Below are 15,040 nucleotides of genomic sequence, written 5' to 3' on the forward strand. Positions count from 1 at the left end.
GCCAGCAGGTTTTTCATATCGGAACGTGCGCAGATAACACTGCGCACCTAAACAAACATGGCGGACGAAAAGAAATATTAGATTGCTATGAGCCCCACAGAGCATAGTTTAATGTGTATGCAGCACTGTAGCTCTGATTCCTATTTAATTTTTGCCACCTTCCCAAGGTCTTGTGAGGTCTGTGGATCAGTGCTAGAGAATTGTAGACTTCGCGTTCCTCCATTTCGTCTCCCGAATCCATTCGTTGCAAGTCGTTGCGTGCCTCGTTCTGTGTTAATCAGACCTACGCGCGGAGACTTCCTCAGGTAGAGATATATAATGATACTTTCACTCAAGATAATGATTTTCTGGTTCATTGGGTGATAATATGATGATGATGATGATGATGATGATGATGATGATTGGCTGAGGGGGGGGGGGGGGTGCGCAGTCATAGGTATCATATGGAAAAAGCCTAGAACTAAAAGATTCCTTAATAAGATAAGACCCACTTTTTGGCTGCCAAGGATGGGTGCGCACTCACACTGAGCACCACCGTATGTCATACCTGTCAACCTCCGAAAACCTCAAGGCTTGATAATATTTTGGGTGGGGTATATTCATTTTTTGGGGTAGGGGTGAGTATAACCTAAAAATGACAAATTTCTGTAGAATAATTTTTCGGAAGCAATAAAAATTGCTAAAAAGCAGGAGATTTCGTGCTCAACACAGAGAGCGGATTTGCATTTGAATTTGCAGGAAAATAGAGAATATCTTTAACACCTGCCAATTCAGTCATCTATTTGCAACCCATGTCTTTTCCCTCATATATGCAAGTCTGAATTTTTTATTGCAATTGATAGTTTTCATCACCCACCTTACTCATATCATTTGTGTTACTCTAAATGCCTTATCTTCAGTCATTCTTACCTTTACAGGAGAAGGGGGCACTTTTGAAGGGTTGCTTATATTGTTTCTTTAGAATGAGTGCTTATTCAAAGTGGGGTGTTTATTGGAGGCTTGTTGTTAAAGCATACATTTACTATAATTTGATCTATTTTATAGTTGATACTTTTTTTTTTACTTCATATCAGTGATTATCAAAATGGAGACAATCTGCATATTGGAATATCAGATGAAAATGGTAAAGGGAATGCACTCAATTGACACAATGCACACCTTATTCAACTTAAAGACCTGTAGTGTATAGACTTTAAATAACACAAATCTCTCTAGATTTGATTTAGTTGTTTTCAATATTAACCAGACCTTTATTAATATGCACCATTTTGGCTAGAGGCTGTACAGCTCCAGAACAATCATTCCACTAAATATCAAAATTAATTAAAGGATTGGACACTATTTTTAGATTGGTATCAGGGAAAGCTATGCCATTTAAAAGAGTGTTCAATGACCTAATTTTGTTCTTTCTTTCAATATCAAAACTCTTTTTTATCAAACTGGTTAAAAAATATACATATTCAGTAAAATTTATGAAAATGTATCTAAAGATACAGTACCTTTATTTTAAATGTAATTTCCTTTTCCCATTGCATGTCATAAAAAAGGATCCAATTGAATTTGCACCTTTGATTAAAAAAACTAGGTAACTATTTTAGGACACCTTGATATTAAAACCCTGTTTACAACTAGGATTTGTATATCACTATGATGAACGTGGTGCCAACATAGACACATGTGGCTGGGATCAATGTGTAGTTGTTGAGATACAAAACCGATCACATATCGAAGACAAGTGGAGAGAAATCTTACATTCGAGTCAGCTATCTGACCTATGGACGTCTGAAAGGTGGAGTATGTTTAATTTTGTGGGGATTGCTTCTACTACCACTAGCATGTTGCAATCTAATCATGTTATGTAATGACATTCTCACTTTTTGGCCATTCAATTCTTGTTATGTAATGACATTCTCACTTTTTGGCCATTCAATTCTTGTTATGTAATGACATTCTCACTTTTTGGCCATTCAGTTCTTGTTATGTAATGACATTCTCACTTTTTGGCCATTCAATTATTGTTATGTAATGACATTCTCACTTTTTGGCCATTCAATTCATGTTATGTAATGACATTCTCACTTTTTGGCCATTCAATTCATGTTATGTAATGACATTCTCACTTTTTGGCCATTCAATTCATGTTATGTAATGACATTCTCACTTTTTGGCCATTCAATTCTTGTTATGTAATGGCATTCTTACTTTTTGGCCATTCAATTCTTGTTATGTAATAACATTCTCACTTTTTGGCCATTCAATTCATGTTATGTAATGACATTCTCACTTTTTGGCCATTCAATTCTTGTCATGTAATGACATTCTCACGTTTTGGCCATTAAATTCTTGTTATGTAATGACATTCTCACTTTTTGGCCATTCAATTCTTGTTATGTAATGACATTCTCACTTTTTGGCCATTCAATTCTTGTTATGTAATGACATTCTCGCTTTTTGGCCATTCAATTCTTGTTATGTAATGACATTCTCACTTTTTGGCCATTCAATTCTTGTTATGTAATGATATTCTCACTTTTTGGCCATTCAATTTTTGTTATGTAATGACATTCTCACTTTTTGGCTGATTGAGCACAGGGGTGGCGGAGTGGTCCCATAAGTGGAGGGGGGGGCAAAAGGGGGGGGAGGGGTGGGCAGTGGCTTCAGGTCAAGGGGTGGTTTGTGATTTCAGGGGGGATGGGGTGGGTGGTGGTTTCAAATACTTAAGTGCTATTTATAAGAATGCGGGAGATAACCTAGGTTTTTATGCACTGCATTTTAAACTGTTCAACAAATTTGTTGTTGGTTGCATATGTACCGCTTGAAGCATTGTTTTTTTTTTCTGGGGGGGAGAGGGTTAGTAAGTTTTATTAACAGCATTGCATCAAGGAAGGACATAATTTCTACTCACAGTAATTATAATTCTGCCATTTTGTCAACTTCGCTTTTTCGTAAAATATGAAATAATCAATTTTGCATGTATAGCATTGAGAATCAGTTGTAAAATTTTCTTCTGTTCGAAATGTAATAACTTTCCACACAAAATGTAATCTTAAAGCGAGATGTTTACATTTCAACGCACAATGTATAACTAAATAAATGTTTAACGCGAAATGTAATAACTTTTCAATGCACAATGTAATAAATTATCTAACATGTAATGCAATAACTCAAAATGTTATAACATCAAATAATGACTATAAACCTATAAACTATAACCAAAAGCTGTAACTAAGAAAATAGACAAAACGCTAGCATGTAGTGACCAACAGTTGTAGTAGTCCATCTCGGATCAACAGTTGGTCTCGGTCTCTCCAAACACTTGGTAGTGGTTCTGGCAGCAACCTGAGATGATGAATCCTCCCTAGATCATGGTCTATAAAGCTGCGATACTGTGCGGTTTTGATTGTATACTAGTAGTAATAAATGCAAAGAGAGAGCAAACGCCAACTGCAGACGATGTTGCTATCATTGAATTAGGCAATTTCTAGACAAAACATGTAATATGACGGCCAAACCATTATAATTCAATAGTAAATTTTTTTTTTATCATGTTTTTTTTATTGCTTTCCCATATTTTTCAAAATTCCCTTCGCATTAAGACTACAATTGGCCGGTCTCTAATTAAGATGCACCCTGGACTTTGTCGATTCTTAAACTAAATCACTAATAATATCACACCATACCAAAAAAAACACCTGGAAGCCAAGGCAAGAACAATGCACTTTCAAGTCTCACTGCCTTTCTTTCACTAAACAATCCTACTTTTTGTCTCTACGTGTTAACATTTCCTCATTTTCTTAATATTAGTAGAACTTTTGACCATTAGTCAATAGATAAAGTCATTACATTTTGTGGTATTACATTTCACGTTAAATAATTTATTATGTTTTGCATTGAAAAGGTATTACATTTCTCATTAAATATTAATTACATTTTGTGTTGAAAGTTATTATATTTCGCGTTAAGATTACATTTTGCGTTAGTATTACATTTTGTGGCGTAACAAGCCCTCCCCCACTTTGCAGTGTACATTGTAGAGTATCTCAAATCACTCCTTGTCTTTTCTTGTGATAAAAGAAATCAATTTCAAGATGGTTTTTTGCAAGTTTTGCAATATGCAAGCAAGGCCAAGTTTCCCTATTAGAATGACATAAAAAGCTTGTTTCAATATTTTTGCATTATTGTGACAAAACAGCAAATGATCCCCTCTCCTTTTTAGTGACTCTCAACAATATCACAGTTAGCATATCTTAAAATGTATAGTATGAGAAATTATTTGTTTCATCTCTCAGATCATAATACAATGCAATGCCTTCAGTATTTTTACCTGACTTCTACGGTAGGATGTTCTGGACCTGGGGGGGGGGAGGCCCTCCTAAAAAGTAGACAAGGGTGACCATCACATCTTTTAGGGTATAAACTTCGACCAACTGCCATCCCTTAGGGGGTGTTGAAAGATTTTTCAGATTTTGCCATCTATTAGGTTATAAAATTCAAACAATTGCTATTCCTAAGAAGGTGGTTTTTTTTTCAAATCTGCCATCTCTTCCTTCTTCCACCACACCAATTTGTTATCTTTTAGGGTTATGAATTTCTGTTGATTACCTTAGGGTTAAAATTGATTTTGCCGATGATCACCCCTGTCTGTGTTTATCCGAGTCCCCTCTGGGGTTCTTGACAATCAATCAAGCCCATTAAATTATATGAAGTGAGAAATGTTGATGTGCTTGATCTTTACTTGGCAAGACCTTGTTATTCAAACAGATATTTCACCATCTTCACTCCCACTTTCACTCTCCAAGTCATTGGTCTCTAATTCTTGAAGTCTTGGCTTTTTGGGTTTTCTTGGTTTATTGTTATTGTTAGCCTGAGAATTCTCTACAGGATCTATGACAGTGTCATCTATTGTAGTACCAAGACAATGGGAGCTGGAGTCCTCTGTTATATCTACCAGACTGCTAAAACAATTAATGAATAATTAATTCAACATAATCAGAGAAGATCCTTTATTTTCATTTTTCTGTTTAATTTGTTTGCCACATATAATTACAGATATTTACATTTATAAAGCTAAAAATATCAGGCTTTTGTGGGTAGGGGAGCTCCTTCATTTTATATTTATTTAAAAAAAGAATGAGCTATTGTCACGGGTGTACGATCAAACACTAAATAAAAACTTTTTCATGTTTTTTTTTTGAAAGAGGAAATATTAGACAAGTATGTAATTGATTCAGGAAGAGAATTTCAAATTAACCCTCTTGGTTAATCCCCCAATCCCCAACAATTTCCTGGGCATCAGGCATTCTCTTTGTGTATGGGTGGGGAATACACTACTCACACACTTTATAAGAACCTAGATTTTAAGAACCTATTAGCCGAAAAATATCAATTTAGACCCCCGTTGGATAAGAACTTATTTAGCCTAAAATTTAAAAAGTACAAATAAGAACCTGTTTAGGCTAACCTGGTTAAACTTTAGTTCTTATAAGTGGGTAAGTACTGTATGGCTATGAAATTTCAGTAATTACAAAACCTAGAAAATTGGAATATTTTGATTTGATAATGTGTTCTTGCTATCTTTGTCAAGATATATTTCATAAATGTGATTTTCTATAAATGTTTCTTTTCATTTCCTTTTACCTTTCTTCACTATCATCATGGTGAGATGTGATGCTGATATCTGAATCATCAAACTTATGACATGTGGTGCTAGCTGATCCTTCTGTAAAAAAAAGGCAATTGAGAGTCAATTTCACTAAACTTTCTAAAAATAATAATAATCAAATAATCCCCTCAACAAATATGTAAACTCAGGCCCGTACCCAGGGGAAAGGGGGTGCAGAGGGTGCATTTTCAGCTCTTAATAGATGTGCTATTTGAAGAAAAAGCTTTAAAGCATAAGCTAGATCACTCTTGTATGTCATCAATAAGTAAGACTTTTTGTAGCCAAATCCAACAATAAACGTCCTGTGGAGATACTGCAAAGGCATGAAAAAAACCTGTTTTGTTTTTCTGGGGCTGGTCAGATTTTTATCAGAAAACTCCTCCCCTCCTCCCCCCCAAGAAAAATTGGTTCCAATTTTTCGGATTTTGCACCCCCCCCCCCCCCCCCCCCCCAAGAAAAATCTGGCTGGAATTAGATATCATTTTTTAATATCTCACCTTCTTTTGACTGTTTAACGTTTTCTGCTTCATTCGCTCTCATGATCTCCTGTAAGCTATAAGGGTAACGATAAAGGAGGGTTATGAAAAGACACTAAAATTGTAAACAACCTCTCGATCACCAACCTTTCGAGTCTCGCGAATTCAAGGGAGAGCAAATGTCTAGCAAATGCACTATCCGAGGAGTATATTGATTGACTTTTTAGCATTTGCCAATTCTCATAAACCTCATTCGTGAGCCATATTCGCTTGTGTCGTCTTTCCCACTCTTTTCTTGAGTTGCGAGGCTGCGAGAGCTTCGGTCGACCGATTTTGCGTTTTTCTTGATTCGATTCCATGGAATAGCGTGATTATTGAATCCATCGAGAAAATAATGCCAAATAGATCAACCTGGATGTATCACCCATGGATTTCTTAAGAGTATTATACGGTTTATACGTCAGAAGAACAGCAAATATAATTCGCTTTGATTTCTCGGATTCCTTTCGTTTAATGGCGGATATCGATTTTGCCGTGGCCCACGGGTTATGCGCATGCGCATCTGATGTGTCAATCTCGTTTCTTTACCGTTTTTGTCAAAGAGCCTCCTTAAAGTTACTTTTCCTTTTTTCTTCTTTTTCTTTTTGCCTAGAAGACTACTTATAGAACGATTTTTCCCTATGCTAGCAATAATTCATTTATTGTCTTTCAATTAAGCTAGAAACACTGATATTTATGTTAGAAGGTTGATATACGTAAGAGTCTTTTTGGAAATGTTGCCGACATTGTTGGCTCTAAAAGGGGGAGGGAGTATTTACTTTCAATGATATTCTAGCCACTTCTATCTCTTTTGCACAACGTTACCTGAGTCTTGCACTCTTTTTCCTCAGATATGATGAGACCAGCCATAATTGCTACGATTATGTCTTGTATGTCATACGTCAACTTCTCTTCGTTACTACCTCCAAGCAAGACTTCTGCCGGCAATTCATTCTACCAGTCACCACTAAAATAGCAAAGTACTTAGAGATGTTCAGGAGGGTCAAAATCAGAGGTGTGGTAGTGACGCAATCATTGAGCTAGAGGGTACCCGGTCGCGAGGGTACTCGGGCGGGAAGTTTGTCTTTGGTTTGGAATTTTTTACCCTCTGTGTTTTTGGAGATTCAAAACGCTGCCTGATGTGAATTAATGCTCATTTTATCATTTTTGTTTATTTGAGATGGTGGACAGAAAAGGAGGGGTCGAGAAAAATTCTTTGGTAATGTTTAATATCACACGGCGCTGCTCGTTAAAAGCAGAGATGGTGTGAATTCGATACTTTTAATTCAAATGTAAGGTCAGGTATGATAGATAATAAGTTTCAACCCCGCGTATCTGACATGGGGTGGAGGCTGGGTGGTTTTGAGCTCTGTTTGACCCGTCATGCTTATAGCGCCTAGAAACTTGACGCTTTTGAATTGATTCTTTGTTTTATAGTTGGAAACACATTTCATTTTTGAAGCGTATGTTATTAAAATATAAAAGGTTTCCGATTTGGGAAAACAACAATTTCACTATACTATCATTTTCTCTGTGCTGAAACATTAAAATGATTGTCCTGTCAGGGCGCGAAATAAAAACTTGCAAGAATAAGTGTTTTTTTTTTGGATGTTAGTAATTTCAGGATACAAACTTGCATTTTAAAGGGTTTATATGACTTCAGGGTGATTCTGCCAACAGGCGCATTCATAGGTATCATAAGAAAAAGGGATGGAAAGAAAAGACCCACATTTGTGCGGCCAAGACAGGGTGGAGCGCTCATGCGAGTATGTACACAGAAATGTGGACTTTAAAACCACACTAGCATACACACATTGGCACCAGTCGGGCCAAGACGGGACGCTAGCACAGTCTATTACCCATGCAGTTCGGAAACCATGGACAGATGTTTCGTCCTGCAGTCTTTTGCCGATGAAGTTTAACTGAGGCAAACCGGCTATGCCATGCTGACGAGTCCTTATAAGGACGAAACAGCTGTCCATGGTTGCCGAACTGCACGGGTAATAGACTGTGCTAGCGTCCCGTCTTGGCTCGACGGATGCCAATGTGTGTATGCTAGTGTGCTTCTAAAGTCCACATTTCTTTAAGCGTGCAAGTGCCCCTGTAACGCATGTTCGTGCTTTCATTGAAAAAAAATATTTGATTAGGGCGTTTGGCAGTGCGTACTAGGACCGTATTCTGCCAGCGCATGCGCACTTCTTGTGTACCCAAACTAACATCACCAATGCAACGACGAACCCTCCTTATAAGGTGTTCTCCCCCACAGCACAATTACACAAGCTATCAAGAAAGCTAATGTATTTGTCCTTGTTTTGCTGGAGATCAGTTATAGGGCCTGTTCAATCCTCTTTCTTTTCCTGGCGTCGTCGCGTCTCGTGAACAACCAAGGATAATACAAGAGTATTATTTCGGGTTGTCATCTTCGCTTTAACCTCTGCCCAATCATCACCCAACCTCCTTTAAGACTTGGAAACCCTCAACCCACGCGTTGTGTAATCATGTGTTTTTTCCTCCCTTTTTTATCCTGTAAGATATATCGGCATTGATTTCAAGCATTCCCCAGGAGGACGCTTCTCGGGTGAGACCACCATGTAGTGTTTTGGTCTTGCGAAGAAGACTCGGAGCTTTCAGAGCTCCACTTCAATCTACGACCAAAGCATGTCGTGAATGAGCCCACAGTGAAGCCCATTGTCAGAGCTTTAAAACCGAGTTTTATCGATCTCCATAAGGACAGTTTATCTTGCCATTACGGGAGTTCTAATTGCCTGACGCTAGCTGTTAAGTTCCTGCGCTGTTAATGATAGCAATGTTTCTCTCGCCAATTACCGTTTTAAAGTTATTATACCCGTTATCGCTTAATAGTCGATCAAATCGTAGTGGGAAGTAATCTCTTCATATTGTTAGAGATATAAGTAATATGATCTCAAGGCATAGATGAAAGGAACTGGATTATTTTCAAGTAAAAATACGTTTTCAATCTCGGAAAATCACCATGTAAAAGTTATCACTGTTAATTTCATAATAACTTTTAAAAAAGGCGTGTTCTTTCTTTTTTGGAGCATTTTTTTTCGTTGAATAATGCCTTCCTAGCTTTGCCATTACGTTATGAGCAAGCGGCTCGAAATTGGAAATCTCACAACGTCTAAAGCGTTAGCTTAAGAAAATGTAGGATTTTTTTAACCGATAAACGGTTGCCCGACTCATGCCCAAAAAGAGGTGTGAGCATGAGATTCTGGCCGGCGCCACTTCTCGATTAACACTCAACTGGCTTCTCTGTCAATCTTCGTTTTGGGCCAATAAAAGAAGCGAGCGCACGGAAATGCCATTGATTTGTACTGAGTGTCGATCTATGCAAGGCGTAATGGACTTGTTTATCTGACGAAGCTGGCGGCCTTCAAAGTATTGGAACTTTAAAGGCTGTCTATTATCTGCTGCCGATTATAAACGTGCCAACACTAATAAAGGCGTCAGAAAAATGCGTTCTCAGGAATTGACAATAGAGTCGTGGATTTATTTAGCACAGAACCGCGATGGAAATGGTATTAACTCGCACGCATACTTTACCGATATGGCACAAGACAATTAAACGAAGCTTCGTATATTGTACCTCTGTACTAATTTCACGCCAATTCGACGACTTTAAAAAACTAGCACAGGTGTAAAACCTGGCGATTAATATAATATATCATATATCAACTGTTTTAAACCTTGCGTTTGTGCGTCACTTTTTCACGACGATAAAAGGAGAGGAAATGACCAGCACAATAGGAATATATCAGCGATCGTGCGCCTCGCTATAAAACTGTTCAAGCTCTTGCACAAGTCTTGCGTATGTACTATTAACAGAGTGCACTGACCAGAGTGGCCTTTAGTCGGGGACTGCGTCACTGAGGTGAGTGAGTGATAGGACTATCGGTGTCTCTATGTTGCCGTCTATTATAAACATCGGAAGAAAACGATAAACGGAAGAGAATGCGTTTTGCGTTTCCAAGTATGCTGGCGTTTATAGTGGTTCGACGGCGCTTACATTACCAGTACTTAAAACCCACGACATATTCAACAGCGCCAAGCAGCGCGGTTAAGTGCATATCTACTATGCTTTAAATTCCGACATTTTGGATAGTTAATCGTTTTTTTTTTCTTCTTCTTATGGATGATTTCTCTTGTTGTTTTTTTAAATTAATTAGTACAATTACCAATCAAGTATACCAGTACAGAAAAACGTTTATCGCTTGTCGTAATCTTGTCATAAACTGAATAAGAGAGAGACGTTCATCCATATAAAACCAATAACTACCAGAAACACATGACAAATTACGCCCTTTTTGCCTTTTAATGCAAAGGATGGAAGAGTTGACACCACCTAAACGAACAGGATGTACTTTTGAAGCTTACTCATTCTGCTGAATGTTCCTTTTTTATCTTCTTTTTTAACAAAAATAGAAAAAAATGGTTATGAAGATAAAGTCTAAAAAATGTTCTAGAACTATCGTTAATCTCTTCGCCCGCGATGAAAATGGGATCGTGCGGAGACGTAAGATGGCTACGCGCGTGATAGTCATTAGAAGAAGGAACAATGAGAAATAAGTGGCTTCTGTTTTTTCTTTGCTGCTTACTTCACTCATCTTTCGTGTGATTTTAACGCGCGCGCAACCTTCCTCTGCCACTCCTCGGTTTCCATCACTAATAAAAAGTCGTTAAAATGAGACTCTAACAACCCTAGTTCTTATCTACTGCAGTTGCACTAAATGGCCTCTAACTCAATCTTTATTTCTTGCGTACCGAGGTAGTGGTTAGTTCTCAGTACAGCTGCACTTCACACTTAGTTCAAATTCTTTCCTAAGCGATGTCGTGTTTAAAATACTGACCTCAATATGCAGCTGCCATATGAACAACTTCAAACTGCCGATTAAACAACGTGCCCGCGTCATTAAGAAGTCGAACGCCTCGCGTATCGCGCGTCAGTGTTTGATGGCACTATTTGCTTGGTCAATAGGCGCCAGGACTTTATATCACCTGTTTCTTGCAAGCTTTGAGTGGCGTGGGATTGATATAAGGTCAGAAAGCGCTTCCCTATTGTTAGTATTCTTGTGTGGGCTTGGTATAAAGTTATAAGGTAGGTGAGTGCTTCTCCTATTGTAAGGTTGTTTTGCTATCAGGAGGTCTTGAGCGACACACCCCGTTAAAAGGTCAGTTCAATTTAAACATTGTATTGGGCTATAATTCATATCTAATAGTTTGCTTTTGCAAAAATCGCGTTTATTTTTCCGTACTTTTAATTAATTTCACAGGATTTGTAAGGGAATTAAATTTAAGTGCTTTTTAAGAAGAGAAAGGGCATGTAAAGATTTTAAATTATTAGATCAATTCGTATTTTATCATCGCTTTTGGTATTCCAAGGATATATATTCATTTGTAGAAAAGGAACTCGTGGATAGTTTAATCATTATTTTTGATATCGGTAAAACTGTAGTTGTTGAAATGTGTTGGTGATGTAGCACGATGGGAAACTCCCTTTTTCTATTTTCTACATTCTCAATTTGCTTTACAAACCTATTATTAACCCAATAGTAATTAGCCATTTTGTCAGTGTGACAAGTCATTGTTTTCCTTTAAAGTTCGTCCGTCTCTTGTCTTTAAGTACTCTTGATTGTATGCTCTAGTACTAAACTGACAGGGACTTTCCTCCGACTTCTAAACAACAATTAAAAGTTAATAGTAATTAGACATGAAATTGACAAACCCCTGCTTTATAAATAGTGATTAACTTAACTACAATTAACCTCTGATTACTACACCAATAAGCTTAAAGTTTCATCGCTAAGAAAAGAAAGAAGCAATCGTGAGAGCAAATCAAAATCAAGAGTAAATTACACCAATAATATTGGCACTGTACTTTGGCGCAAGCAGATTCCAGAAAGCCCCCTTGTCTTGGGCTCCCATGCAACGTACATTGATGCAATCCCTTGAAATCAACCTTGATGATCGTAGACCAACCCGAAAGAATCATAGAGCTTTAACCCTTATCATGGACCCACGTAAAACGGAAAACCCCATGCCCATACAAGACGCTCGACTGATGATATAATCCATATATACTATTTACAAATAAGGTTGCACTCGGAGAATCCATGTTTCAACTCGCAGTTGGGTGTCAATTAGAGACCAGGATTTAGCCATTTATGCGTTACCCATAAACCACTGCAGTCTACGATACATTGATACTCGGGTGAAACCTTTATCGAAATAGGTGGAACTTGGTAATTTTAACTCTTGGCGCTTACTTACAGTGTCCCAAGAACCGGCACAAGAAATGAAGCAACCATCCCTGATAATGCTATTAGTATTGTTAATAGCTCTACTAGTAGAATCGCAATCACAGAGTGACCGATACGAGGTCGTCACAGAAGATAACGAGCTCTCTGGGGAGGATAAGAGAGCGCATATACGGCCGCCGTGTGGCGCCTCGCTTCGCTGCCGACGACGAAGGAGAAGATATAGACGACGTGGATACTCAAAGGTGGGTGAAGCTTTCTTACTGCAGGCTTAGCTATTTTCAGACGGGGTGCGTACACTCGGGTGGATGTAAAAAATGGGATTTCCCTCTACGCTTCTAAGAGGAAGTGTGTTTCGTGTTCTTGTTGACATACATGTGTGTACAGTATTCCGGGACGGAAGAATTATTTTTTGTATGCGTGACTGCAGGCTTTCATAGAACAATGCATAGAACAATGCCCGATACACAGGTGCAGAGTGGAGGAGGTTTCTCCGATACACCGAGAACTTTACGCATTGCATTGTCTAGAGCGTATTAGAGAACGATGTAAAACAATGAGGGAACAATGGCATGCATATAATTGTCAGAGAATTGGATTAGTATGATATGCGCGCATCATCGTGTACTTTCACGCATTATTTGAATATGATAAAGCCTGTTAATTATATATGGCAGCAATACCACGCGATTACTTAAATAACCTTAAAATAGTATTCGTAAAGAATGAAGTTTTTAAGTGTTGGAGAACTCGCGCTAAAAAGGATTGTCCCGTAAGCAGGCCGTCATTCTTCAATTAACTTCATAAGCACAGTTGGAAGAATGTCCAATAAAACTGTTAAGATAGAATATGCAAAAGTATTAGGTAAATTTCAAATCCTTTTATGTACGCCAGCACACATGATGATGCCAATTTGTACCCCTGATAGATTTTCGTAAAAAAACCCTTAGAGCTTCAAATTTTAATTACCACCTGGTTTACGATCATTTTTCATGTTCATGTTTTTTTTTTTTTTTCAGAAAAGTGGTATTCCTGCCGGGACCCCTTTCATGACGTATGATGAGCAAGAGGATCTAGGGTACACCGAATAAACACGACCTATTTAACAAAACCATATTACCAAGGACTCAAAAACTCAATCACAACCACACAAACAGTTTTTACCCATCACAAGAAGACAACATATCCGGTAATAGAAGACCTAGAACAGGGAGGTCGTAACTTAAGAAATCAACAGGAAACAGATGTGAAATGGGTACACTTCCTAAAATGGCTTTTGCTGTTGGTCCAAACTGCCATCCGCATGGATGACCCTAAATGATACAACTATAATGTTGTACAAAATGTATATTGATAGATATGAATAAAGTATTCCAGCCTTATATTGTCATGGAACTTCATGTTATCCTATAATTTCAACTTTCCATTGCCACCAATACATCAAGTTCTTGCATTGTAATTCCTCTTGATATTTTCATTATCACCTTTCGCTTTATATCATTCACTCCATTTTCATTAAAATTTTTATCACTGTACCGGAACCGGAAATAATAGTGTATCGCGCGATTGCATAATAGGCGGTCAGGAGTTTCGCGAGGGACAGTAATGGCGGCGCCCGCCCACGAGGGTATTTTGTGTTGTTAAAGGGACCAAAGTGTGAGTATTTACCTAGTATTCCCCTGATTTAATGTTCTTTTTGTGGGTTGGAGACCGCAATTGTAATGCACCTGTTGTTTGTATTTAGGTTTTACCGAGTTAAAGTTTAAATCCAAGGATTATTGTACGAAAAGGACTCGCTTTGGAATAAAGTTTGGTATCTCTTTGATGTATACTCTCAAGTGAGGGGTGATCCGGCACAATCACCATTACTTTTGATCATATTCATCAAAGAAGAGATTGCCTTTTAGAGGTTTTGACGTGTATGTCTTGACATATTCAATTGGTCGTTGGGTAATAGTCATGGGAGTCCTGTGTAATTTGGGGGCAAAGGCGAGTCTTTAGTGGTCGGCGTTTGTCTGCAGCAGTTTATAAAGGCTTGACAAGCGGTAATTCGGTTGAAAAATGCAAACAGTTGCAAGACGTTGGCTGTTGGCTGGTCTGCTGAAACCTTGCTTTCTTTTTCCTTGGGCCTCCCATTATCGAAAAAAAGCCATCGAATGCTCATATGACATGATTAATTGTTATTACAATTAATAATTACTAGGAGCAACCAACAGTTATGCAGTGCGGTCTCCAAAACAGGCGTTACCGTATTTACTCTAGTAAGCGCCGCGGCGCTTATTTAATTTTAAATGTATCTGGTGAGACGGTTATTCGGGGAGGCGCTTATTTAATTTTAAATGTATCTGGTGCGACGGTTATTCGAGGAGGCCCTTATTCGCAAATTCACTATGACTCTTTATTGTAAATTTAATTCACTTTTAGTTGTCGTATTTGACATCACTTAACTAAGTTTTGAGCTTTCATAAAATAATCAAAGCTCTGTGAGCCAACTCGTGAATGCAAATGTATTTTCCTAGTTATTTTCTTGTGTACGTAAAAGATATAAAGGTTACTGAACAACGTATCAAATATGAAAACATTCATGC

At 37.9% G+C, this 15,040-nt stretch overlaps 1 protein-coding gene and 2 long non-coding RNA genes across 3 annotated transcripts; 2 read left to right on the forward strand and 1 right to left on the reverse strand.

Annotated features, from left to right (window-relative positions):
- The first annotated feature begins 34 nt into the window (after nucleotides 1-34).
- LOC5517007 (MKRN2 opposite strand protein) lies at nucleotides 35-7,770 on the forward strand. The gene is made up of 4 exons (XM_001637057.3): nucleotides 35-305; nucleotides 1,074-1,123; nucleotides 1,633-1,789; nucleotides 7,029-7,770. The coding sequence occupies exons 1-4, from the start codon at nucleotides 88-90 to the stop codon at nucleotides 7,219-7,221; spliced, it is 618 nt and encodes a 205-aa protein (XP_001637107.2). The 5' UTR covers nucleotides 35-87; the 3' UTR covers nucleotides 7,222-7,770.
- Nucleotides 4,530-5,723, reverse strand: LOC116621083. Its single transcript, XR_007307448.1, has 2 exons — nucleotides 5,638-5,723; nucleotides 4,530-4,955 (listed from the first exon to the last, which is right to left on the reverse strand). It is a non-coding gene; the product is annotated as an uncharacterized LOC116621083 (long non-coding RNA).
- Nucleotides 7,771-9,900: 2,130 nt separating the features above from the next.
- Nucleotides 9,901-14,278, forward strand: LOC116621084. The gene is made up of 4 exons (XR_004297311.2): nucleotides 9,901-10,069; nucleotides 12,468-12,697; nucleotides 13,472-14,108; nucleotides 14,197-14,278. It is a non-coding gene; the product is annotated as an uncharacterized LOC116621084 (long non-coding RNA).
- Nucleotides 14,279-15,040: the final 762 nt, after the last annotated feature.

This window comes from Nematostella vectensis, chromosome 3, assembly GCF_932526225.1.
Source record: "Nematostella vectensis chromosome 3, jaNemVect1.1, whole genome shotgun sequence".
Classification (NCBI taxonomy): domain Eukaryota; kingdom Metazoa; phylum Cnidaria; class Anthozoa; order Actiniaria; family Edwardsiidae; genus Nematostella; species Nematostella vectensis.